Source organism: Sturnira hondurensis, unplaced genomic scaffold (genome assembly GCF_014824575.4).
Source record: "Sturnira hondurensis isolate 20B ecotype Veracruz unplaced genomic scaffold, ASM1482457v3 Scaffold0016663, whole genome shotgun sequence".
NCBI classification, from domain to species: domain Eukaryota; kingdom Metazoa; phylum Chordata; class Mammalia; order Chiroptera; family Phyllostomidae; genus Sturnira; species Sturnira hondurensis.
In genome coordinates this window covers 15,254,389-15,281,375 of record NW_028089294.1, presented here as the reverse complement: position 1 = coordinate 15,281,375, position 26,987 = coordinate 15,254,389, and the positions used below count along the sequence as shown (strand labels likewise).

The 26,987-nt window shown below is 53.6% G+C and overlaps 1 protein-coding gene across 10 annotated transcripts; it reads left to right on the top strand.

The window, feature by feature from the left end:
* The first annotated feature begins 150 nt into the window (after positions 1-150).
* CAD (carbamoyl-phosphate synthetase 2, aspartate transcarbamylase, and dihydroorotase) lies at positions 151-23,333 on the top strand. 10 transcript variants are annotated; one of them, XM_037066719.1, is made up of 45 exons: positions 151-385; positions 645-784; positions 2,611-2,740; positions 4,401-4,543; positions 4,717-4,858; positions 5,055-5,226; positions 5,428-5,613; positions 5,797-5,909; positions 6,397-6,542; positions 6,803-6,934; positions 7,078-7,311; positions 7,445-7,666; positions 7,841-8,029; positions 8,278-8,402; positions 8,567-8,697; positions 11,639-11,751; positions 12,214-12,458; positions 12,663-12,909; positions 13,136-13,234; positions 13,424-13,648; positions 13,728-13,910; positions 14,100-14,318; positions 14,583-14,750; positions 15,550-15,732; positions 15,836-15,940; positions 16,329-16,568; positions 16,796-16,877; positions 17,165-17,331; positions 17,490-17,654; positions 17,793-17,924; positions 18,110-18,311; positions 18,647-18,837; positions 18,928-19,068; positions 19,263-19,364; positions 19,788-19,884; positions 20,194-20,253; positions 20,527-20,571; positions 20,672-20,844; positions 20,954-21,028; positions 21,539-21,751; positions 21,923-22,048; positions 22,230-22,385; positions 22,472-22,573; positions 22,768-22,862; positions 22,978-23,333. In XM_037066719.1, the coding sequence occupies exons 1-45, from the start codon at positions 304-306 to the stop codon at positions 23,078-23,080; spliced, it is 6,741 nt and encodes a 2,246-aa protein (XP_036922614.1). In that variant the 5' UTR covers positions 151-303; the 3' UTR covers positions 23,081-23,333. The 10 variants fall into 10 exon arrangements, 7 of the variants coding, with proteins under 7 accessions (XP_036922614.1, XP_036922615.1, XP_036922610.1 ...); XM_037066715.1 differs by having other exon boundaries at positions 210-385; positions 20,675-20,844; XM_037066720.1 differs by lacking the exon at positions 20,194-20,253.
* Positions 23,334-26,987: the final 3,654 nt, after the last annotated feature.

Genomic DNA, 26,987 nt, shown 5'->3' with positions numbered 1-26,987 from the left:
TGCTTTGGGGGTATGGGCTTTGTATTTACTGGAGTCCCCGCGCATCCCGCTAGGGAGGGAAGTGCCGCCTACTTCCTCGGCGTCCTCGCCCCGCCCCTTTACGTGTCAGCCCCGCCCTCACGCTGCAGGTTTCCCGCGCAGCCGCAGGCTGCCGCTACCCAGCGCGCCTGCGTTTTCCGCTGCCTAAGACCGCTAGCCACGTGTAGCGATCCTAGGCCCAGAGGCCTCACGTGTGGTTCCATCAAAGGCAGAAACTTGCTGCGCTTCCAGCTCTGTTTTCCCACGTCTCTGAGCTCCGTTCCCATGGCGACCCTGGTGTTGGAGGATGGGCTGGTCCTGCGGGGCCAGGCCTTTGGGGCCGCTGTGTCGACTGCCGGAGAAGTGGGTAAGCAAGCCCGGTCCGGCTGCCGACCCCATCCCACTCTCTGCTGGCCCTCTTTGCCCAGACTGCCCTGTCCAGACCCCGCCATTTTCCCGCCTGCACAATTCCCCCGCCCCCTTCCCCCAGCCTTTCGGCGCCGGGCCCCAGCCCAACCCCTATCATCTCTCACAACCAAGGCAGCCTCCACTGGGGCCTTTTAATCTCGTGGGGAGTGACTGAAGGGAGCCCTTCCTGAGCCCCCAAGCCTGCCTCTTTCTTGCAGTGTTTCAAACCGGCATGGTTGGCTACCCCGAGGCCCTGACTGATCCTTCCTACAAAGCCCAGATCTTAGTGCTGACATATCCTCTAATCGGCAACTATGGCATCCCCCCAGATGAAGTGGATGAGTTCGGTCTCAGCAAGGTAGCCACGCCCGATGCTTTCTCTATCTATGTTCCTTTTCAAATTAGTACCTGTTCATGAACTGAAGACATTGACATTCTGCTAGGCACCCTGGAGTGGATAGAGATACCAAAGTGATAAAACAAGTGTTGTGCAGGGCTTGTTAAGGACCCTGAGAAGCACAGCAGCTGGAGGCTAAGCCCGAGTCTGGGCTTCTGTCAGGAACCAGTTATGGTTTTTTAGCAGCAGATTCCTGTGCAGGGAGCAACGCTTTAAGATTACCTAGATCAATGGGAAAGAGACTAGAAACTAGGGTCACACCCTGTCCAGTGACAGCAGGTTCCAGTTCAAACCGATGAAATTGATTATTATTTTCTAAACCTACTTTCCTTACCTTGCCTCATTTTCTCCCACTTGTCAGTAAAGTTCTTCCATCTAGATAAGAAAACTCAGCTTCTTCTCACAGTGAGGTTTTCCATATCCCTCCTATCCTGGAAATTGTAAGTTAAGTTACCCTCTGAGAGTTCAAGCAATAATAAAAATACACACACACAAGTTAAGAGGGGAAGTCACCATAGCCTAGGTGGAAGTTTTTTCAGGCTTCTTTTGTCCTGATTCCAGGCTTACTAACCCTTGGTTATGAGTTTGCCTTCCACATGGGAGAGGAAACTCGAGGTAAGGGTTGCACTTGTTACTCCTGGAAAATACCATTCCTCATCACAAACCTATAAATACATGGCATTCTACTTTATAATGCAGTATCTTAGTCAACATTTGTTGATCTCCAGCTTTGTTAACTGGAAACACACTGACAAAATTCATTTAATAAACCTGGAGAATTGAGGCCCTGATAGAACTAGGGTAAGGCCTCCTAGAGCCCCCAGACCGCCACAGATGCTTTGGGGGCACGTGTGTTGTAAACACACTTGTCCATGTGCAGAGAGAGTCCTGGACACAGAGGGTTCTACCAAACTGTTCTTCCAGTCCCTAAATAACAGTCTCAATATCCACCTCTCTTTAAATCTTCCACGAAGCAAGTGTAATAGAATATGTCACTCCCTCCCACATAAGTGACTTATTTCTCTGTTTGGTTATTAAGTGCTTATCTGTTGGATGACAAATTTGTGTTACCTTTTTAAACTGTAATCCCCTATGACAGGGGAAGGGTATAATCATCCCTGGCTGGTATTATTCCCTGAACCTTTATTTTTATGTAGTAAGGTAAGGAAGGTATTGTGCATCTACCTGTCATACACTGTTTCTATCACACTCTGTAATAATGATCTTGTTTATTTACAAGTTACCTTGTTAATTTTCATGCTTCCTAAGTAACAAATTAACACTGTGACTGTTAAGGACCTTGTCTTTTTTCATGCTCATTGTTTCTTCCCCAGCACTCAGTAAATGTTTATTGACTGCTACCAAGTATCAGTCACCTTGATCTTGAGGAGCTCACAGTTGTGTGAGGAAGACACAAACACATTCATACTACCATGTAAATGGCAAGAACAATGGAAATGAAGCGAGCTTAGGAGAGCTCTAAGGAGGAGGCACAAGCTGCAGTGGGGTAAGGGGGGTGGCTTCGCAGAAGGGAATTTGTGATCTCAGTTTTGGATAAAAGAAAAGGAAGGAAAAAGGAAGATCAATTAACAATCAGACACCCTGGGCCCATGTGTTCAGCATTTCATGTGGCGGACAGTGCTGCTGGTAAAGGGCAAAAGCATGAGGTTGGTGTGTTAAGGAGCGACAATTCAGTGTGGCCAACAAGGGTCTGTGCTGTGCAAGGGGAAGATGACATAGGAAGATATATGGCCCCAGGTTCCTTACAATCTTCTTTCCATCAACAGTGGTTCGAATCCTCGGGGATCCATGTGGCAGGATTGGTGGTGGGAGAGTGTTGCTCCACCCCCAGCCACTGGAGTGCCAGCCGCACCCTGCACGAGTGGCTGCAGCAGCATGGCATACCTGGCCTGCAAGGTACGGTGCAAACACAGGTGTTTGGGCAGAGCGCACGTACCTGGGTGAAAAGAGTCAAGCACATCCCTTTGCCCTATTGGGACTTGACTCCAAGGTTGTGATGAAACGAATCTGATTGGAAGGTTTAGATTGGGGTCTGGGGCAAGGAACTGAGCTCTTGCTCGCATGGGAAGTTAGAAACATACAAAAAGAGAGAAATGCATAATGAACCCCCAGCTTCTTTTAGCCACCGAATCAGGGCTATACTTACTATATCGCCACTACTCTAACCCCCAGATTATTTTGAAGCAAATATCAGACATTGTGTCATTTCATCCATAAGCAGTTAAATATTAATGAAGAAAGAAATCCTTTAAAAACATGGCTACAAGCCCTGACTAGTGTGGTTCAGATTGGGCGCCAGTCTGTGAATTGAAAGGTTACTGATCTGATTCCCAGCCAGGGCACATGCCTGGGTTGCAGGCCAGGTCCACAGCTGCGGGGTTGTGAGAGGCAACCATGTGTCTCTCACACATTGATCTTTCTCTCTCTCTCTTTGTCCCTCCCCTTCTCTCTAGGAAAGTAAATAAATAAAATCTCTTTAAAAGACAACAAAAACATGTAACATCGTACCTTTTTTTAAAAAATTATTTTTAGAGGGGAAGGAGAAGGAGAGAGAAACACTGATCAGTTACCTTTCACGTGCCCCTACCCAGGGACCTGGCCTGGAACCCAGGCATGTGCCTTGACCAGGAATCTAACTGGTGAACTTTTGGTTTGCAAGATGGCACCCAACCCACTGAGCCACACCAGTCAGGGCAACAACATAAGTTTAAAAAATTAACAGTAATTTCTTAATATCATCAAATATCCAGGCAGGGTTTAACATTTTCCCAGTTAATCTGATTTTTTTTATGGTTTATTTGAATCTGGATCTAAATATCCATATATTACATTTAGTTGTATTTTAAAAAGGATTTTATTTATTTATCTTTAGAGGGGAAGGGAGAGAAATGTCAATGTATGGTTGCCCCTTGTGCGTCCCCTGCTGGGAACTGGCCTGCAACCCAGGCATGTGCCCTGACTGGGAATCGAACTGCAGTTGTTTACTTTGTAGGCCTGCACTCAGTCCACTGAGCTACACCAGCCAGAGCTTAGTTATATCTTTTTAATCTATGGGCCTTGTAACCTATTTGACAAAAACAGATCAGTTTTTCTTTTCAGTGTTATTTAGTATGTTCTTTTTCTTTCTTTTTTTTTTTAGATTTTCTTTATTTTTGGAGCAGAAGGGAGAAAGGGGGAGAGAAACATCAATGTGTGGTTGCCTCTCATGTACCCCTAGTGGGGACCTGGCCTGCAACCCAGGCATGTGCCCTGACTGGGAATTTAACTGATGACCCTCTGGTTCGCAGGCTGGTGCTCAATCCACTGAGCCACACCAGCCAGGGCAGCATGTTCTTTTTCTAAACTGATAGGTCTAGAGTCAGTACAATTCAGGTGTGGTATTTTTGGCAAGCGTACCTGATGGTAGTGCACTTTCACCAGGATGGCCCAGGACTCTGGTGCCCACTGAACAGCTGTGTGTTGCTGAGAGCTGTGGGATGGAGTACTCCTCGCAGTCTGAACCTCCCGTGTGACTGGGTTAGAGAGTGTGATCTCTCAGAGCGTGCTGTTTCAACAGGAGTGGACACTCGGGAGCTGACTAAGAAGTTGCGAGAGCAAGGGTCTCTGCTGGGAAAGCTGGTCCAGGATGGGACAGAGCCTTTAGCCCTGCCATTTGTGGACCCCAATGCTCGCCCACTGGTGCCAGAGGTCTCCATTGAGGTACAAAGCAGCATGGGAGACTGTTCCAAGCTATAGCACAGTGGTTATACTCTGCCCATAACTGGGGAGAACACTTGAGGGAGACTCAGAAGAGGCCTCAAAAGTGAAAGATTGGTGTGTGCCTATCTGTCCCCACTGATCACAGCAGCCAACTGTTGCCCTTTATTTCCCAGGCGCCACGGGTATTCAATACAGGGGGTACCCCTCGGATCCTTGCTTTGGACTGTGGCCTCAAGTATAATCAGATCCGATGCTTGTGCCGGCGTGGGGCCGAGGTCACTGTGGTACCCTGGAACCACGCATTGGACAGCCAGGGTGAGTAGCTGGGGCCTCTGTAGGACCCCAGACAAACAGCATGGGTGGAAGATCTGTCCCTTGGTATAATTGCTAAAAGTCAATGTGAGTCTCAGTGAAGACAATGGAGATAAGGGCTTTTGCTCAAATGGTAAGGGCTTCAAGTGTGTCTCTAGCTGGATATTGGTTTTGATGTCCTCTTTCCTGCCCGTTCCAGAATATGAGGGTCTCTTCCTGAGTAATGGCCCCGGTGACCCCGCTGCCTATCCCCAAGTGATATCTGCACTGAGCCGTGTCTTGTCTGAGCCTAATCCCCGGCCTGTCTTCGGGATCTGCCTGGGCCACCAGCTGTTGGCCTTAGCCATTGGGGCCAAGACTTACAAGATGAGGTGGGACTTAAACGGGGAGAGGAAGGGCCAGCACTACCGATACGAGGGGCGGGGCATCTGGGGAATGGGCACAGAGTCAGTGTTTCCTAGTGCTGAGACAGCAGGAGCTGTGGAGAGTCCTGAGATCAGTAAGAGTTGGGTTTGGTCCAGTGGTGAAGGAGGGGGAGAGGGGCCCGTGACTCTGCACGCTTCCATCTCCAGGTACGGAAACCGAGGCCATAACCAGCCATGCTTGCTGGTGGGCTCCGGGCGCTGCTTTCTGACATCCCAGAATCATGGGTTTGCTGTGGAAACAGACTCACTGCCAGCAGGCTGGCTTCCTCTCTTCACCAACGCCAATGATCATTCCAACGAAGGCATTGTGCACGACCGCCTGCCCTTCTTCAGGTGAGCCTGGGTGCTTCTGGCAGGGTGGCTGCATGTGTCCAGCTCTGAAGCCCCCGGGACTTGAAGATCAAAGAGTAAAACATAATAGTGGGGCCCCGTCATTGGTCCTTCTTCCCACCTCCAGGGCTGCCCATGCCCAGGCCAGTGATGAGGACAGGCTTTGTGACCCAGTCTCTTTGACAGTGTCCAGTTTCACCCAGAGCACCACGCTGGCCCCTCAGATATGGAGCTGCTTTTTGATATCTTTCTGGAAACAGTGAAAGAAGCCGTAGCTGGAAACCCTGCGGGCCAGACAGGTAAGCACCTGGACTGTGGAGTGAAGAACAGGGCTGGTTCTAGGCTGGACGAACTGATACGAGTTTGGGAGGCTAAGGGGGTGGGTTGGGGAGGCGGCCAAACCAAGATGATTTATTTAAGATGATTTATTGGTACTTCTACTGAAAGCAGCTCCTAAGTCATGATTCTGACTCTGCCACTCATTAAAGGCATGGCTTGTTCTGGATATTCCTCTAAAGTGAGGGGGTTAATCCAGATGATTTCTCTTAGATGTTTAGCTCTGACAGTGTATGACTTTTATTTTATTCTCTTATATTTTATTTGTTGAGAGAGGAAGGGTGAGAGAGAGAGGAACATCTATTTGTTTCTCTTATTTATGCTTTCAGTGGTTGATTCTTGACTGTGCGCTGACCAGGGAGGAAATCTGCAACCTTGGTGTTTTGGGATGATGCTCTAACCTACTGAGCTGTCTGGCCAGGGCGTCTGTGACTTTCTTTGTTTCTGCAGTTCGAGAGCGACTAGCTGAGCGCCTCTGTCCACCTGGGACTCCCAGCCCAGGCTCTGGGCTTCCACCACCACGGAAGGTTCTGATCCTGGGCTCAGGGGGCCTCTCCATTGGCCAGGCTGGAGAGTTTGACTACTCAGGTTCGCAGGTAAGTCATGTCCACCCACCCCTCTGGGTATGTGAGCCTCAGGAATGGATAGAGTCTTAGGGAGAAAGCTGTAAACATTGGTTGTGGGGAGAAAATTAAGGAGGCAGTGTGGGGAGTATGCGGAAAGGTGAGGGGCTGAGGGATAGAAGTTGGTTGTTAGGGACTAAGTACAGGGAGGAAGAAGAACAGAGATGCCCGCCTGCGACTGCTTACAGTCTTGCTTCTGCAGCCGAGGCTGACATGCCTTTCTGTCTCCCTAGGCGATCAAGGCCCTGAAGGAGGAAAACATCCAGACGCTGCTGATCAACCCCAACATTGCCACAGTGCAGACCTCCCAGGGCCTGGCGGACAAGGTCTATTTCCTCCCCATAACTCCTCACTACGTTACCCAGGTACGACCGGGTTAAGGCGGGACTGAGGAAAGAGCCCATGCGGGCAGGGGATCCAGTGGTCACGCTGGGTTTCTAAATGCCTTTGCTGCATTTCCAGACCCCAAGGTCTCAGTGCCTGCTGCCCCCTCCCTCTCCCTCTGCAGGTGATCCGCAACGAACGCCCAGATGGCATACTACTGACCTTCGGGGGCCAGACAGCACTGAACTGTGGTGTGGAGCTGACCAAGGCTGGGGTGCTGGCTCGGTATGGTGTCCGAGTCCTGGGCACACCCGTGGAGACCATTGAGCTGACTGAGGACCGGCGCGCCTTTGCCTCCAGGATGGCAGAGATTGGAGAGCATGTGGCCCCCAGTGAGGCAGCAAATTCCCTTGAACAGGTTTGAGAGGTGGTTGGAGGGAGGCAGAATGGTGTTGTTTTCTTTATATCTTACTTTCTCTGGGTCCACGTACCCTCCGTGCTGCAGGCAGTCAAGGCCTGACCTGTTGGTTCATCTCTTCTGCTCACTGCAGGCCCAGGCAGCTGCCGAGCGACTGGGGTACCCTGTGCTGGTGCGCGCGGCCTTTGCCCTAGGTGGCCTGGGCTCTGGTTTTGCATCGAACAGGGAGGAGCTCTCTGCTCTCGTGGCCCCAGCTTTTGCCCATACCAGCCAAGTCCTGGTAGACAAGTCCCTGAAGGGATGGAAAGAGATCGAGTATGAGGTGGTGAGAGATGCCTACGGCAACTGTGTCACGGTGAGCGATGGAGACAGGGCGGGAGTGGTATCGGGCGGTATGAGCTCTTGTAAGAGCAGAGGCCAGGGCTGAGACCTTTGAGGGTTCATTGTCCCTCAGACCCGGGGTGGATGCAGCCTCCTGTCTCTCCTGACTCCCTTTGGCACTGACCTCTGTGGGACCCTCCCTTTACAGGTGTGTAACATGGAGAACTTGGACCCGCTGGGCATCCACACCGGTGAGTCCATAGTGGTGGCACCAAGCCAGACACTGAATGACAGAGAGTACCAGCTCCTGCGGCAGACAGCCATCAAGGTGACCCAGCACCTTGGAATTGTTGGGGAGTGCAACGTGCAGTATGCCTTGAACCCGGAGTCTGAGCAGGTGAGACTCTAGGTCCTGGGGCGAACATTCTGGCTGTTGCGCTTCCTACCATAATTTTGAGGCCTCAAGGCCAAGAGAGGCCTTTTGGCGCCACAGACTCGAGAAGAAGCCAGCGTTGTCTTTGACAGGGTTGGACCTTGGTGGGGCGCTTTTGCCAGCTTCCCTTTGGGAAGGGCTTTTCTAAGGTCTCTCCTAGGTGGACCTTCTAGCCCAGTTACCCAGTGACCCTCTGCTCTCTCTCTTTTCAGTATTACATCATCGAAGTGAATGCTAGGCTCTCGCGCAGCTCTGCGCTGGCCAGTAAGGCCACAGGCTATCCCCTGGCCTATGTGGCAGCCAAGCTGGCTTTGGGCATCCCTCTGCCTGATCTCAGGTACAAGGTTGGGGGAGAGATCAGGGAGGTAAAGAAGACATATACGGGCAGGGACTACACAGAGAACACTGGTCCGGATGTATGGAGATGGAGAGAGCTATCTGGAAGCTCACCCTTTATATCTTCTGCTCTGTCCTCTGGCACCCCCACCTGATGGCTCCCAGGAACTCGGTGACAGGGGGCACCGCAGCCTTTGAACCCAGCCTGGATTACTGTGTGGTGAAGATTCCTCGCTGGGACCTCAGCAAGTTCCTCCGTGTCAGCACAAAGATCGGGAGCTGCATGAAGAGCGTTGGTGAGAGACAGACCCCAGGGGACCCCTCCCCCGCCCCAGATCATCCCACCGGGTTCACCGGTCTCAAGAATCTAGAACGTCATAGAGTTTGTTCCCTGGCATGACCTTTCAGCATCTGTAGCGGCAGCTCCTTGGGAACACAGTTTCTGGGAGCTAGTAGGGACATTTCAAACTAGGATGGTAGTTCTTACTAGGAGTGGGGATCAAAGGCCTCTGGAAATCTATGTTAGTTACACACGCCACCTGCACGCCCAGATGGCAGGTCGGAATCTCTGGGTGGGGGTGGTGATAGCCTTCAGGGCGGTCTCATCGCTCTCATTTTACTGTTGAGTAACCCAGGTGCCCACAAAGGGAAAGTGCTGTGGCCGAATAGAGTGCAGCGCCAAGAACCGAAAACTAGACCCGGTCACTGTTGCTCCTCTCTTACAGTGAGGCCAGTCCCATGAAACTCCACCCACAGCATTTTGTGGCATTTTGCCCAGGGCCCTTGGGCTATTCGCAGCAGCAAATGACTGTTTGTTTTCTTTGCTAGTTTAAATTCCAACGCTTGGGACAGGCTGCTTGGGGTAGACCATGGCCGCTGCCAACCCTCTAAACCCAAGTCAGCACAGTGGTAGGCATTCTTAGCATCTCCATCTCTCAGTGCTTTCTGCCATGGTCACAAAATGAGATTTTTTTTTTTTAACTCACCATGTAAGATCAGAGCAGGATTTCAGAGATCTTTTTCATAAAAACAAGATTTCGTAGGGAACAGTGAATGGGTGAAAAGCAGTAGTTCGGTGTGCCGGCATTGAGTCGGCGCGCTTCCTTATGGAGGTCTTTTCAGTTGCCCTAGAGCGTCCTCCTAACACTTCAGCCCAGACAATCACGTGCATGACTGAAGCGCTGCCCGTGAAGGAAGAGAGTGTTTCTTGTGCTCACATCTCCATTAAGAGCAGGCATAGCCTTTAATTAAACAAGTTAAGTTTTAAGCGCAGATATTATTTCAGGATTTTTAGAAATCTCATAAGACTGCCAAGTTGTTCCTTCTGGAGATGACTTTCTGTTATATGAAAATTGTAATAAACATGGGAATGAAGCCATAATTAAATTGTGGCAAAAAGAAGTGGATTGAAAGTAGGACAATCTGAGAGGCTGGATTCCTAGAGGAGACACTTCAGTGTTTTACTGTCTATTCAGGTATTCTTAGAACGTGATTTTTTGGTAACTTATTACATGAGTAAGACACGTCTATCATGGAGAAATTAGAAAAGACGGTTTAACCAATCAGTCACCTGTCATCTTGTCACACGGAGACTAGTTTGGACATACATAGGATTTTAGGGTGTTTTTAAAAATATTTATTTATTTTTAGAGAGAGGGGAAGGGAAGGAGAAAGTGGGAGAGCAACATCAGTGTGTGGTTGCCTCTCATGTGTCCCCCACTGGGGACCCAGCCTGCAACCCAGGCATGTACCCTGACTGGCAATCAAACCAGCGACCCTTTGCTTCACAGGCCCGTGCCCAATCCACTGAGCTACACCAGACAGGGCGAATTTTGGTTTTTTTAAGGCATGGAGGTGTGTTTGGGGTTTTTCTTTTTCCCAAAATAAAAGCATTTAATATAACTACATTGCAAAGGAGTTAAAAATCTCTCATAATCTACTTCCTTAACACTACCATTAGCACCTTTGTGTTGTAAATTGTTTTTACAAAAGCAAATATTAGCATTGTCAATAAAAAAAATACAGTTGGTAAGAACTGCTTAAAGACCACAGGGTAAATTGCCAGAAGAAGTGGACACAACTTAAGAGAGAGGAAATCAATAAGCAAACTTGGGGGATGTCTCTTCCTATTAATAAATAGAAATCTAGGTAAATGATAGTATTTTTGCTTATTAGCAAAAAATTGTTTCAAATGATTACATACACTTAGAAATTTGGTTAAAATTATACTTTGTATTATAAAGCTCCGACTTCCCTTGCAATTAATACTTACCAAGAGCCAGAAAATTTGTCTTGCCCCTTTCCCCTGCGCTTCTGGAAATTAGCCCAAGGAGTTAATCTGAAGCACAGAAAATATCTCAGCCTCACTTAGAAGGATAAGCACTTCAAAGCTAAATGTCCTCGTAAGCGAACAGTTAAATTGTGGTAAATCATGCAGGAATCAAACTGCTGATAACATGGCCACAAAGCAATGTGGGGACATGCTTGGGAGGAGGAAGAAGAGCAGGGTGGAAATGACATGTGCACTGTCATCTTGTGTGAAACCTACACACGACAGAAGTCCAGGAAGAAATACTCTAAAGCGACAGTTACAGATGGGACTAGCTCTGGGTAGATTCAGTGAGTGGACAGGATCATCTTCCTATTATCCAGACTTTTTTAAAGTTTTAAGGGAGAAGTCAGATTCCAGATGGTGTCCTCACAATAGGAGTAGAGTGAACCCAACACCTGGATAATGGTCAGGGGTTGGGCCGCTGTGATAAACTGCACCATGTTCTAGTACCTGCGTGCCCGTTTGGGGCATTTTAATTCCACATTCACTCACAAACGAAACGTGAAAATTGTAGGGGGGAGAGGTGAAAGTTGAAGCTTTCTCATTAATGAAACACCATGAATCCACCACCATGGGATTGGACTTGAGAACCTCCTGGAGATTTGACTGCAAACCATGGACTTTCTGGGCAGCTCCCCTCTCCCAACACCAGACACTCAGTCTTTTTTTTTTTTTTTTTCTTTTTGAAGATTTCATTTCTTTATCTTTAGAGGGGAAGGGAAGGAGAGAAACATCAATGTATGGTTGCCTCTCGTGAGTGCCCTGCTGGGAACTGGCCAGCAACCCAGGCATGTGCCCTGACTGGGAATTGAACCACGATTGTGTGGTTCACAGGCCTGTGCTCAATCCACTGAGCTACACCAGCCAGGGCCCAGACGCTCAGTCTTTACATCCCATATCTCCAGGTGAAGTCATGGGCATTGGACGTTCTTTTGAGGAGGCCTTCCAGAAGGCTCTGCGCATGGTAGATGAGAACTGTGTGGGCTTCGATCACATGGTAAAGCCAGTCAGCGACATGGTACGTGCTCCCCTCCCCCTGGCAACACTCCTGAAATGGACCTTGCTACTGGCTGTCCCCAGCCAAAAGCCTCTTAGCAGGAATAGTGGCAGCGGTCATTGCTCGTTGACTATTCGCTGCATTTTCTCTTTGCTGAGAATGTTATGGTATCTTCTCAATTGTAATTATATGAGATTTGAGATGAGACTTGTCTTTACAGGTGAGGCAGCTGAGGCTCAGTGAGGCTGTGGGACACACTCAGGGCCCCACAGGCAGTAAGAGGCAGAGCTAGGGTCAGTGTCTTGGCTTCTGCAGCTGCAGAGCCTCTGCTGCGGCGTACAGTTTTCCTTTCTGAGATGATGACGGTCATGCTCTCAGGCTCTTTGAGGTGCTGACAATAGATTGGGAACATTTTGCTCAAATGCTGCCATCTCTACCGCTGCACAATCCCTCGTCTCCATCTGTCTGCCCTCTCCCCATTAGGAGCTGGAGACTCCGACAGATAAGCGGATCTTTGTGGTGGCAGCTGCTCTGTGGGCTGGCTACTCGGTGGAGCGCCTGTACGAGCTCACACGCATCGACCGCTGGTTCCTGCACTGCATGAAGCGGATCGTTGCACACGCCCAGCTGCTGGAGCAGCACCGAGGACAGCCCCTGCCCCCGTGCCTGCTGCACCAGGCCAAGCGTCTTGGCTTCTCTGACAAGCAGATTGCCCTCGCGGTTCTGAGGTGAGAGACGGTGGTGAGGGCCTTGGGCTGAGACACGTGGGCCAGTGAACTCTCCCTTGGAAAGGGGGGTGAGTGGGGGGCTTTGGAGGCCTCTGGCCTTCATTCCTAGGGTATCTTCTTCTGTGATCCCTGCCCTGGGGTCTTCCTCCCCTGCTCAGTTGTATCCTGCTCCCAGGACCCATGTTTCTGCCCTTTCTCCTTTAGCACAGAGCTGGCTGTTCGCAAGCTGCGTCAGGAGCTAGGGATCTGCCCAGCGGTGAAACAGATAGACACAGTGGCAGCTGAGTGGCCAGCCCAGACAAATTACTTGTACCTGACGTACTGGAGCACCAGCCATGACCTCACCTTTCGAATGCCTCATGTCCTGGTCCTCGGCTCTGGCGTCTACCGTATCGGCTCCAGTGTCGAGTTCGACTGGTGTGCCGTGGGCTGCATCCAGCAGCTCCGAAAGGTCCAAGAGCCAGTCTTCATGCTGTTTTCTCTGCTGTTCTGTCCAGCTGCAGAGAGTGCCTTCCACCCATGCTTAATCCTGGCACTTTGTGTGCATTGCTACTCTTTACATCTGTTGTGGGGCTTTGGGTTGGGGGCGGGGTCCCCTTCGCCTGTCTTGTGTCCCACCAAGGCACGTGTCTCCTTTCCAACACCTTGTACCTACTACTGTCCCCTCTCCATCGCAGATGGGGTATAAGACCATCATGGTGAACTACAACCCAGAGACAGTCAGCACTGACTATGACATGTGTGACCGACTCTACTTTGATGAGATTTCTTTTGAGGTGAGAGGGCTGAAGGCTGCCCCTGAGCCCCAGTGGCTAGGATCAGGTGGGCGTAGCTGGCTGACCTAAGATTCTCAGGGAACTCTGGATGTGCAGGGACGTCTGTGGAGGGCGAGGAGCAGTGGGCTAAAAGGCTGGGGTCTTTGACCCCACTTGTCACCACCACTTGATTCCCGTCCTGCACTGTAGGTGGTGATGGACATCTACGAGCTGGAGAGTCCTGAAGGCGTGATCCTCTCCATGGGGGGGCAGCTGCCCAACAACATGGCCATGGCTTTGCATCGGCAGCAGTGCCGGGTGCTGGGCACTTCCCCTGAAGCCATTGACTCAGCCGAGAACCGTTTCAAGTTCTCCCGGCTACTCGATACCATTGGTATCAGCCAGCCTCAGTGGAGGGAGCTCAGTGACCTCGAGGTGGGCTGGGCCCTGGTGGGAGGCTGGAGGATGTCTCCAGGGAGTGTGACCAATCTAACTAAGTTCCCTGTGCCCTTAGTCCGCTCGCCAGTTCTGCCAGAGCGTGGGCTACCCCTGTGTGGTGCGCCCCTCCTATGTGCTGAGTGGTGCTGCCATGAATGTGGCCTACTCCGATGGGGACCTGGAGCGCTTCCTGAGCAGTGCAGCAGCCGTCTCCAAGGAGCACCCTGTGGTCATTTCCAAGTTCATCCAGGAGGCCAAGGTAGGAGGCTACAGACCAAGATGTCTCTGAGGGCAGGCTCCCAGCCTAGAGGAAGCCCTCCTTGCTCAGGTCCTACAGAAATCTGTAGGCAGAGTGAGCTGGGAAGGATGGGACCACCCTGGGGCAAGTGGCAGAAGAAGAAAGGCCCTTACCCTCAATTACATCGCCCTGCGCACTGCCCTTCACTAGGAGATTGACGTGGATGCTGTCGCCTGTGATGGTGTTGTGGTGGCCATCGCCATCTCTGAGCACGTGGAGAACGCAGGTGTGCATTCAGGAGATGCCACACTGGTGACCCCACCACAAGACATCACTGCCAAAACGCTAGAGCGGATCCAAACTATCGTGCATGCCGTGGGCCAGGAGCTGCAGGTCACAGGACCCTTTAATCTGCAGCTCATTGCCAAGGTAGGAGGAAGGGATTAAAGGGCCACAGCACCTCCTCGTTCTGCACCGGCCCCAGTGCCAGGGAGCCCTGCACTTTTCTGCCCTCGTGGAACTCAGCAGGCAGGCTGGAGGGACAGGGTATATGGCCAGGGCCTGCGATGTTGGCAGTGATTTTTACCTGGTTGGTTCCCCCCAGAACAGTGAGTGAGGGGAGGAGCTGAGGTCCAGGAGGTGGTGTCTGCAAGCCCAGCCTGCGGAAGGCCTGACCCATCCCCTCTACCACAGGACGACCAGCTGAAAGTCATCGAGTGCAACGTGCGTGTCTCTCGCTCCTTTCCCTTCGTCTCCAAGACACTGGGTGTTGACCTAGTCGCCTTAGCCACCCAGGTCATCATGGGGGAAGAGGTGGAGCCCGTGGGGCTCATGACCGGCTCTGGAGTCGTGGGGGTCAAGGTAAGGAGGTTCGAAACCCTGAGGTTCGAGGTCAGCAGCAGGGACGCAGTAGGACAGACAGCAGGACAGAGTTCCCTCACCGCACAGGTTGTCGGTCAAGGTGTCAACCTGACATTGACTGCCAGCTAGCTGAACCTTGCTCGGCTGTGAGAGCAGTGAGGAGGCCTTGTCCCTCTGCACGAGTGCCTGACCTCTGGGCATCTCTGGGCCACACTGGAAGAATGAGAGTTGTCCAGGGCCATCCATTAAATACATTGTGACATGTAATCACCAAAAAATCTCCTATGTTTTAAGGAAATTTATGATTTTGTGTTGGGCCACATTCACGGCCATCCTGGGCTGCATGTAGCCTGCGGCCATACGTTGGACACCTCTGGAAGAGGTACACTCTTGAAATGAGAGGCAAGAGAAGTTGGGTCCAAAAACATCTTGTTTCTAGAACAGCCTGTAATAAACCTGCATAATGGAGATATAAACAAAATGCTGTTAAAGGAGATTAGAGATAGCAGGTGCCACTTCCAAAAAGGGTGATCTGGGAAGGTGTGAGAGGAGAGGTGGCATTGGAATTAGGCCCTGAAGGGTGGGCGGGATGTTTGAGTTGCAGGTCTTGTTGAGGAGCTGTCCCCAGGCCAGGGAATAGCCTGAGGAAGGCCTGGGAGCACTGAGGGAGCAGCTGGCTGGTGGGCACAGGGCATGCGCAGGGCAGCAGCAGGGTGGGACCAAGGGGAGGGGGGGCTTCCTCTCCCACTGCAGGAGGCGGGTCCCTCACACCTCGGCGTCGCACATCCTGCTCCCTCAGGTGCCCCAGTTCTCATTCTCCCGCCTGGCGGGTGCCGACGTGGTGCTGGGTGTGGAAATGACCAGCACTGGGGAGGTGGCTGGCTTTGGGGAGAGCCGCTGTGAGGCCTACCTCAAGGCCATGCTAAGCACCGGCTTTAAGATCCCCAAGAAGAACATCTTGCTGACCATTGGCAGCTACAAGGTACAGCATCCAAGGGGGGCACCCAGAGAGATGGGGGCAGATGGCCTGACATTGGAGTGGGAGGTGGGAGAAACACAACCTCATCCCCCTCTGGTTGGTCCAGAACAAAAGTGAGCTGCTCCCCACCGTGCGGCTGCTGGAGAGCCTGGGCTACAGCCTCTACGCCAGCCTGGGCACCGCCGACTTCTACACAGAGCATGGTGTCAAGGTACGGGGGTGACGTGGCCCGCCCTGCGCTGCTTCCTTCCAGGGTTTGAAAGCACCAAAGAATTATCCCTCTTCCTGTGCTTTTATTGTTATTAGACAAATCATGTCTATTCTATGCAGGGAAAGGAGGGTATGCAGCAAAGCATTCTGGTAAATTCCTTCCAGAATTTGGTCTCTGTATGTGGGGGTGGGGTCTCATACTGCACAGAGTCCTTGGTAACCAAGTTTAGAGATATCTTTCCTGTCAAGAAATAGACTGCCACTAGCAAGTAGAGGCGGCGCATGTCCCCACCCTGTGGGCCCTCAGTCTTCTCCTCATGGGCTCCTGGGCCACCTCCCCTCTCTTCAGGCTGGGCTCCCTGACCCCTGACCTTGTCTCTGGGCCACAGGTGACAGCTGTGGACTGGCACTTTGAGGAGGCAGTGGATGGGGAGTGCCCACCACAGCGAAGCATCTTGGAGCAGCTGGCTGAGAATCACTTTGAGCTTGTGATCAACCTGTCGATGCGTGGCGCTGGGGGCCGCCGTCTTTCTTCCTTTGTCACCAAGGGCTACCGTACCCGACGTCTGGCCGCTGACTTCTCTGTGCCCCTCATCATTGATATCAAATGCACCAAACTGTTTGTGGAGGTGACTGAGACCTGGGCACAGGAGGGAGGCAGCCAGTGTTAAGGGGGGAAGAGGGAGGAGTAAGCGGGCCGTGCGGCTGGGAGACCTCAGTGTGAAGCAGCTACGCTAATAAGCAAGCTCTGTGGCTGCAGAGAGAGGGGGAGGCGCTGGATTTGTGGGAAAGCCCTCCCTCCCTACAACTCCCAGGATGCCCCAGTGTCAGAGCTGACCACAGTTTCTGTCTGCAGGCCCTGGGTCAGATCGGGCCAGCCCCGCCTATGAAGGTGCACGTTGACTGCATGACCTCCCAGAAGCTTGTGCGGCTACCTGGTAAGTCAGCTCCTGGGAGAACCTGGTTGTGCACAGTGGTACAGCTGGCACAGAGACCCCGGTGTGGCAAGCGTGGCTGCGGGCCCATGCCCTGCCCTGGGCTGTGTAGAGCGTGGAGGCCCCAGAGGCTTTGTCCCTCTGAGCCCTGTTGTTCCTCCTTCTGGGTGCCCCCGACTGAGGAACCTTGCACCTCCCACTTGTATTTTCCTTTCACCTCAACTCGCCTCCTTGATGACCTTCGTGCCCCTGAATCTTCCTCTGATCTTACCGCCTCCACATTCCCCCAGGGTTGATTGATGTGCACGTGCACCTGAGGGAGCCAGGTGGGACACACAAGGAGGACTTTGCCTCAGGCACAGCTGCTGCTCTGGCCGGCGGCATCACCATGGTGTGTGCCATGCCTAATACCCGGCCCCCCATCATCGACGCCCCTGCCCTGGCCCTGGCCCAAAAGGTGAGCCTTTGCACTCCTGCTTCGTGGTAACCATGTGTCCCCACCAGCCTCTGCCACCTCCCTGAGCCCTGCTTCCTCTGCCCCTGCCCAGGGGCCCAGGCCACTGGTGCTGGGCTGGCACAGACGCCAATGGGCCCTGTGTCATGTATCTTCTCCAGCTGGCAGAGGCGGGCGCCCGCTGTGACTTTGCCTTATTCCTTGGAGCCTCGTCAGAAAATGCAGGGACCCTGGGTGCTGTAGCGGGGTCTGCTGCAGGCCTGAAGCTCTACCTCAACGAGACCTTCTCTGAGCTGCGGCTGGACAGTGTGGCCCAGTGGATGGAGGTAGGGAGTGGGCATGTGAGAGGAGGCGGTCAGCCAGCCGCAGTGCTGGGCTAACAGCGGCAAGGAGCCACAAGGGCTGTGATGGGCACAGAGAATCGATGGCTCTGCACGCTCTCTGATAGCGCTTTCTGCCCCCAGCATTTTGAGACCTGGCCTTGCCACCTCCCCATTGTGGCCCACGCAGAGCGGCAGAGTGTGGCCGCCATCCTCATGGTGGCTCAGTTGACCCAGCGCTCAGTGCACATCTGTCACGTGGCACGGAAGGAAGAGGTGAGCTGCACCAGAGGTCCTGGGGCCCTGTTGCTTTCCTAGTCACACCAGGAGGTTAGGGGAGTTCCTAGGAGCAGTGGTAGATTGGGCAAACCTAGAGCCAGAGCCCTTGGCTTTCTGGCTGTGGGGGCTTCGTGGGGCAGGGCACAGGGGCACGCCTCTAGCTCTCCCCGCTCTCCCCCCAGATCCTGCTCATTAAAGCTGCAAAGGCACGAGGGCTGCCAGTGACCTGTGAGGTGGCGCCCCACCACCTGTTCCTGAGCCGTGATGACCTGGAACGCCTGGGGCCTGGGAAGGGGGAGGTCCGGCCTGAGCTTGGCTCCCGCCAGGATGTGGAGGCCCTGTGGGAGAACATGGCTGTCATCGACTGCTTTGCCTCAGATCACGGTGAGAGAGCCCACAGTGTACCTCCCCCGCCCAGCAGGGCCTGTGCCCCAGCTCCCCAGCTCCATGAAGATTGGGACTTGACCTGTGTAGCTCCCCATTACGTTGCCTAGTCTGTCATAGGTGCCCAATAAATGTTCATTGGAAGAATGAGTGAGCAAAATTGTAAGTGAGAGAATACGGGTAAAGAGTATGGCCCCAGAGGATAGCAACAGTCCCTTTGTCCCTATTTTCTGATTCCCAGAAATTAGTGTTGAGACTAAGGGGCAGTCCTGGTGTTTGGTGTGACTTCCTGGACATGGGGTGATTGGTGCTGAGGGCGATGCTCTTTCTCCCAGCCCCCCATACATTGGAGGAGAAGTGTGGCCCCCGGCCACCCCCTGGCTTCCCCGGGCTTGAGACCATGCTGCCCTTGCTGCTGACGGCGGTGAGCGAGGGCCGGCTCAGTCTGGACGACCTGCTGCAGCGACTGCACCACAACCCCCGGCGGATCTTTCACCTGCCCCTGCAAGAGGACACCTATGTGGAGGTACAGGGGTAGCCCAGTGGGGGACTCTCTGTCCCGTGGTCACTTCCATCTCTATGGCCTTGCCCTAACATAACCCACAACTCTGGACAGGTGGATCTGGAGCATGAGTGGACAGTCCCCAGCCACATGCCCTTCTCTAAGGCCCACTGGACACCCTTTGAGGGGCAGAAGGTGAAAGGCACCATTCGACGCGTGGTCCTGCGAGGAGAGGTTGCCTATATTGACGGGCAGGTGTGTGTGTAGCCTGCACCCAACCCCAGTTGTGTCATTTTCATCCCACCACAGCCCGTCTGTGTGGCCATTGTGCTCTCCAGCTGCCCTCTCCGTGTGTGGGCACAGGTCCCCCAGGGCATTTTTCTCCTTGCTTCACATTCCTTCACAGTCCCAGCCCGGCTCTCTCCTCACTCCCCTGCTCCTGTCTGCAGGTTCTGGTGCCCCCAGGCTATGGACAGGATGTACGCAAGTGGCCTCAGGGAGCTGTTCCCCAGCTCACGCCCTCTGCACCTGCGGCCAGCGAGGTCACCACGGTACACACACCGCTTGGGGCTAGGGTGGGAGTGTCGGGAGTTGCAACCAAGGACGGGCTGAGGGCATAAATGTTTTCATTGGTGCTTCAGGGGCAGAAGGCCCTGCACTTGACAGTTAAAATCCCCACTGCCCACCTCTCTGTCTCTTACAAAACAGATTAACTCCTGGTTTAGGAGGCTACCTCTGGGAAACACAAGCCCATTAATCCAACTAGAGACCTAGCTGGGGCCTGTCATGGGGCTAGCACACAGCTCTAGAAGGCCAGCATGTCTGCCACTGTTGGGAACAGCATAATGATGAGGGGCGGTGACAGAGAATAGAGTCCGTTTGCATAGGGAGCAATCTGGCTTTTCATGATGGGTGAATTCGACAAGGGGTTGGGTTGGTGTTTCCAAAACACCAGATTAATGTTTTCTGTCCAGACACCCGAAAGGCCCCGCCGAGGCATCCCAGGGCTTCCTGACGGCCGGTTCCACCTGCCACCCCGAATCCACCGAGCCTCCGACCCAGGTCTGCCCGGTAAGAGAGCATCGTCCTGTTACGTGGAGGGTGGAGGGTGGGCTACCTGGACGTAGAGATGTGCAGGGCAGGCTCCTCTCTGCCCACCCGCCAGCGTCCTCAATGGACCAGGGTTAGAGGCTCAGTGGCCTCGGAACTGATCCGGGCCCCACTCTCCCAGCATCTCCTCTTTGTCCACCTACCTGTCCTTCCCGCCATCCCCACAACCTAGTCTGACCCACTTTACCTGCCTTTGCCTGAATCTGTCTGCCCTGTGTAAGGTAGGCGCCCCCCAGCCTCTTCTCACAGGCCGTTTCTTGTTATGGGCAGCTGCATTCCTGCGCCCGGGAGCTGGGATCCCACGGGGCAGCAGAGCATGGGCTAATCCAGGTGGTCCGTTGATGTGAGCCTGGCCGTTCCCCCTTTTGCCACCTGGGAGGGCCCAGGGAGGGGAGCACTGCTCACACACAACAACCCCCGTGGGAAATCATGTGTGTGTCCCCAGAGCTGCTAGTACTTCCTGCTCTCCCCTAACCTGCTAGAGCTACTGTGGTGTGAGTCGGTTTAACAGACATGGTGATTCAGTCTTGGGGGAATGGGGCTCTTCGTGGACCTCGGCTACACGCTTACATCTGTCCATCTGTTCCCTTGCCCTGCTTGCAGTTGACGAGCCGAAGGAAAAGGCATCCCGGAAGGCAGCTGAGCCAGGTGAGAGACTCCCCCACAACACGCCCTCACCTCCGGGCCTCTGATCCGGCTTGGGGAGGAGGAGCCCTCTGACCCGCCTCTTCTGCCCGGTCCCTCCCAGCAGAGTTGGTGGGAACCCTTGATGGCACCTGCTACCCTCCACAACCAGTGCCTAGACAGGCGTCGCCCCAGAACCTGGGGCCCCCTGGCCTGCTGCACCCCCAGACCTCACCCCTGCTGCACTCTTTAGTGGGCCAACATATCCTGTCTGTCCAGCAGTTCACCAAGGATCAGGTGCCTAGGGGAGGGAGGGTGGGAACACCCAGAGCTCTGAGGGTCTGGCAGGTTGGGGCTAGGACCTCCGAGGGCCTCTCCTTTCCAGCTGACTCGGGATCTTTCTTAGATGTCTCACCTCTTCAATGTGGCACACACGCTGCGTATGATGGTGCAGAAGGAGCGGAGCCTCGACATCCTCAAGGTCAGGGCCAGGGCTGTGAGCTGAGAATCCCAGCCTGTCAGCAGGGCCTCCCGCCCCCACCATAAACTCCTTGTGTGAGTCCGAACGTCCCACTGTAACTTCAGCTTCTGTGCTGTGGAAGGGCCTGCTGCTCTGGGTCCCCCATGTCTGTCTGTCCTCCTGTCAACATGCAGCTGGCTCACAAAGCCTTGAGCAGCAGCCCACTCACCTGGTCGTTGGGTTTGTGTGGACGCATTCGAGGGCGAGGGCTGGGGTCTTTCCTTTTCTCCCAAAGAGTGTGTGTCTCACTCAGACACCTAGTAGTGGCCATTTGGAGGCAGAGCCTTTAGCTCTGAATGACACAGACAGTGGAAATTCAGTTCACGGGGAGGTTTGGGGGGAAAGGATTCCCTCTTATGTAAGTGGAGGGTTGGGGGAGGAAGGCCAGCAGCAGCTGGTGGGTCCTACAAGATGTGCACTCGTGCTCACACACACACACACACACACACGTTGAATCTTGTCGGCCCCTAGGGGAAGGTGATGGCCTCCATGTTCTACGAGGTGAGCACGAGAACCAGCAGCTCCTTTGCAGCTGCCATGGCCCGGCTGGGGGGTGCTGTGCTCAGCTTCTCGGAAGCCACATCCTCCGTCCAAAAGGGCGAATCCCTGGCTGACTCCGTGCAGACCATGAGCTGCTACGCTGACGTCGTGGTGCTTCGGCACCCCCAGCCCGGAGCAGTGGAGGTGAGGCTGGCCTGTGCACCTGCGCCAGGGGCCTGAGGTCCCGTCTGCTGACATTTTCTGTGACTGCAAGTCTCATGTTGGGTCAGATGGGTGAGGGGACCCAGCGAGAGTGGGACTGAGGCAGGGAGGTGCAGAAGACAAGTTTCTCCTTCCCTGTGCCCCCTCCCATAGCTGGCGGCCAAGCACTGCCGACGGCCAGTGATCAACGCTGGGGACGGGGTGGGAGAGCATCCCACTCAGGCGCTGCTGGACATCTTCACCATCCGGGAGGAGCTGGGGACTGTCAACGGCATGACGGTGAGGGCCGTGGCCTGCCCAGGGAAGGTCTGGTGAGGGAGGCGGCTGGGAAGTAGTTCCTTTATGCCTGGCCATACTTCACCAAGGAGGCCTGCGTCCTGCTGCTAAGGCCGAAAGCTCTGAAATGGGAAGTGAGGTGCTCAGTCTGGGGGTCTTTTTGGTGACTGAGGTCCTCCCCTAGATCACAATGGTGGGAGACCTGAAGCATGGACGCACAGTGCATTCCCTGGCTTGCCTGCTCACCCAGTACCGTGTCAGCCTGCGCTACGTGGCACCTCCCAGCCTGCGCATGCCACCCAGTGTATGGACCTTTGTGGCCTCCCGTGGCACCAAGCAGGTGAGACCCTGGACAGCCATGGGGGATGTGGGTCAGGCAGGCAGAACCTGGGGCTGCACTCACCCTGCCTTTGCCTCACCCTTCAGGAGGAATTTGAGAGCATCGAGGAGGCGCTGCCTGACACCGACGTGCTCTACATGACTCGGATCCAGAAAGAGCGCTTTGGCTCCACCCAGGAGTACGAAGCTGTGAGTGCCAGGCATCCGGGGCTGTTGGGCATCAGGACTGGAGGCCAGGCAGACTGGGCCCCTGGAGCTTGGTCAGGGCCCCTTGGTTGTGATAACGTCGTGTGGGTGTGGAGGGGACCTCGGGGGAGCCCAGGCTCGTGTCCTCATGGCCACCCCTGCCCTGAGGTGCTGACAGGCCCCTGTGTGCTTCACAGTGTTTTGGCCAGTTCATCCTCACTCCCCACATCATGACCCGGGCCAAAAAGAAGATGGTGGTGATGCACCCAATGCCCCGAGTCAACGAGATAAGGTGACATCATCAGAATGAGGGTGCATGGGGTTGGGGGTGGGGCTGGCTTTGGGAGGGCTTTCAGTCCCGGTTGGCCCTTGTGAGCTTCACAGTAACTCTTCTCCTCCCCCCGCAGTGTGGAGGTGGACTCGGACCCCCGCGCAGCCTACTTCCGCCAGGCCGAGAATGGCATGTACATTCGCATGGCTCTGTTAGCCACCGTGCTGGGCCGCTTCTAGGTCCCAGCTCCTCTGCCTCAGGCCCAGCCACTGGGCGCGGAATCCAGTGCCCCCCACGGGGGCAGCACACTCAGTAGTAGATGTTCTGGGGCGTGTGGGTAGCTCACAGGCTCATAGGTACACACCTGCAGACCACACTTCAGGCATCGAGCGGGACTTGAGCTCTCCAGCATGAGTTCCGGCCGGTCTCCCGGTTGTACCTTGACACTGTACAGTTTTTCTACTGACTTAATAAATAGCTTAGCTGCCTCTGGTTCCTGCTTCCCTGCAGTTCCAGCTTCAGCAGAGGATGCTAAGTGCAATAAGCAGAGCTTTCTTCTAGAAAATGAGAACTGGCAGGCTCTTGTTCTGGCCAGGGCTGAGCAGCCAAGCTCAGCATTGTCAGAGTCGTGGCCCTTCGGGGCTCGGGGCAGGAACAAGCTGTTCTGCTGGTGCTCTCTGTCCTGAGCTACGCTGATAGGTGTCCAGCCCTCCTTCCTCAATTAAGTTGCACTTTCAAGTCCTGGTGTGACTCATGGCAAAAGGAAGGCTGAGCAGCTGGATCCTGACTGGCGAGGTTCGTTATCCTGCAGGCCTTTTCTCTCCTCTGTCTGGGTAGTCCTGTCCCTCAGTCAGCAAGGCAGCCACTGTGTCCTCCCAGCCTCGCCTTGGCGTTCAGCCGCCAGTACTGCCAGGATCTCTGCCTACCTGTTACCCCTGGGAGCCTCTCCCTGACACTGGACTTTTCAGATGGGGCTGGGGGCTGGGGGCAGGTGCCACAGAGGGCTGAGGAGCACTTTGGCTTGGAAACTCTGGGGTAGGGAACTGGAGCAGCTCACATGTCTGCCAGTTAGGGTTTCTGTGGATCATTCAAGGTGTGCTGTTCCAGACCATGAACTTGAGCAGCGTCAGAGGCATTTATTGATCCAACAGACTTCAACTTAGCACCCTCTGGGTACAAGCATCGTGTGCAAGGGGAGTACAAGGATGAGCAAGCTAGCTCCCCCCCTCGTTTCGGAAGCCTCTCAGCTGTGAGGCACCAGTGACTTGACGGAGCACGTTTGCACATGGCGGTCCAGGCTGCTCCAGCATCATCTGGGAAGAGCCTCCTCCAAGCAAGTGCTATGGGCATGTCACAGCGATAGGAAAAGGAAGAGGAGCTCGTTTTTGAAAGTGTGAGCACGAACTTAACACTTAATCTTATGCCAACTTCCCGACCATTTTGCAGATGCAGAAACTGGCTTGGAAAAGTTGCTGGGTGGCTTACTCAGTAACAGCTAAAATCATACACGGGACTACTTCAAACCCATCTTTCTATTAAAATAAAAAGAACCAGCCCTGACTGGCGTGGCTCAGTTGGTTGGGCACCATCCTGCAAAGCAAAAGGTTGCCAGTTTGATTCCTGGTCAAGGCGCCTGCCTGGTTGTGGGTTAGGTCCTGGGGTCGGCATACGCGAGAAGCATGTTTCTCTCCTTTCCTTTCTCCCTCCCTCTTCCTCTCACTAAAAATAAGTCTGTTTAAAAACAAAAAACAGTGGGAGAGACAAGCCACACATATCTAACCAACTGGAAAACAGGTCTACCGTGCCTGGGGAGCTAGTTCTCGGAAAAGAGCATGGCACAGACCTGGAGTCAGGAAGGCCCAGAGCCAGTGTATGAGCAAGTGCCTGAGGAAGGGGCATGCTGTGGCAGGTGGGTGGGAGGAGGATGAAGAAACTTCGAGCGTGGCTTGAACACAGGAGTGGTAGTTTCATGCGTGCAGCACAGTGGGGAGATGCACCCTGGGCCAGCAGGGCGTTCCCGCTCTGCATAGTTAGGGTGCGGGGTCTGAAGAACCGGACCAAGAGGTTTGGATGTGGGTTCCAACAGAGAGGAATTCATGACCACAGGCGCTGCTGTTTGAACAAGGGTGATACGGGCTATAAGGCCATCGGCCCCTCTGGGGGCTGAGATCTCCCTTGTCCCTCTAATACTATTAACCCTTCCCAGGCTTTCCCAACCCCAGCCCTGACAAGTTCTTCCTTGTGTACCTGGGGGACTTGGTGGGAAAAGAGAGTTAGCATGTATAGAACACTTCTACTCCTTCCTGGAGCTTTCATTACCCTTGTTAGGCTATTCAAACAAGTCAGAGGTTACTTTCCCACGGACTTGAGAACCTGTCACACGCAGTTGCCCACAACTTGGAGAGCCTCATCCTCGAGTGAAGGCTGTGTTTGCGCCAAGCGGCGCACACATTCCACTCAGTTGCTAAGTGGTGGGAGGTGTTTCTGCCCTGATCCTTTCTTTGGCTCTCCTAATCATAACAGCTCTAAGCTGACTAAACTTTCCCCCTACAACTAAGAATGAGATCTTACTACACTGAGAAAGGAAGCAATCAGCAAGAAACAGTCCTCCTTCTGGCTGGTGTGGCTTGGTTAGTTGGAGCGTTGTCCTGTGGACTGGAGGGTTTGGGATTCGATTCTTGGTCGGGGCAGATGCATGGTTTTCAGGTTCAGTCCCCTGTTGGGTCATGTGCGAGACAACCAATCAGTGTTTGTCTCGCACGTGAGGGGAAAAAAGGAGGAAAACAAAACAGTCCTTCAACAACAACAACAACAAAAACCCATCAATGAGCCTGTTTGTTTTCATTGAGAACTTCATAGGCTCCAGGTAAATAACCATAAAAAGTTTCTTTTTTAAGGTTTTCTGGTCTTTCCTCCTAAGATGCTTAAGAGATTTGATCTATACTTCTTTTTATTTTGGGGGAGAGGGGAAGGGAGGGAGAGAAACATTGGTTGCCGCACACACCACCAACTGCAGACCTGGCCTGCAACCCAGGCATGTGCCCCAATGGAGAATCAAACCAGCAACCTTTCGGTTCACAGGCCGGCATTCAACCCACTGAGTCACACCAGCCAGAGCTGATCTATATTTCATTTTTTAAAAAGTTAAAACAGCTCTGATTATGTGCCAAGTCCTGTTCTAGCACCTCACAAATACTAACACATTTTGGACTCACTTTTGGATGAACCCTCATTCTTCCCCACTCCCCGTGAAGAGAGGGCCGACCGCACATGCTTGCTTATTATCATTGCAAACATTCCTCCCAGCTGTCTACCGTCTACCCCAGTGAGGAAGAAAATCCCCTCAAAGTCGTCCTCCCCCTCAGAGCCCTGCCACCACCTTTTTCCTGTTCTTGCCTGTTAGCACTAATGAGCTGCAGCCGTAGGCAAGCCCGTGTCCCCGAGGGCTTTCGGTTGGAAGGGTAGAGTTGGGAGTTACCGATGTAACTTGGCAGGCACCTCCCACTCTGTAACAATATCCCACAGACGGCGGGGGGGACACTGCCCAGGGGAGGTGTGGAGCACAGACAGAGTGCCAGGATGAAAGGAGTGCCCGGGGAAGACCAGTCGTGAAGCAGACTCTGGAAGAGATGAGGGGCCATTCCACCACCAGGGAAGCTGGCTAGATGTTGTTGCGCTGAACGCAGACGATGGGTGGAGAGGGTCTGGACTAACAGACAGCGGTGGATGCTATAACGTAGTAAGGAAGGGAAAGAATGGAAGAGGACTCTGTGTTGGGGGACCGCTGTGGGCCAGAGAGCCAGTCTGGGGCAGGGAAGGGTGGATTCTGTTTGGAAGTGATATTGTCAGCTGCTGCGGCACGCCTGCATGGAGATGTCACGTAGATAATGAAGCTAGAAAATTGGGGCAAGATACAACAGGAAAAAATGACACTTTTGTGCCCCCAAACAGGAACTTTATTCACTAATATATCCCAAGCATCTGGAACAGTATTAGCACATAGTAGATGTTCAATAAACATTTGTGGCCTGAATCCTCACCACAAGCAGCTGTATGGCGGTCAGGTGGACACCAGATTTCATGGGCTTAGGGAGGAAGGGACGGGTCTAGAGGCGCTGGTCCCGAGAGGTGAGGGAAAAAGAGGAG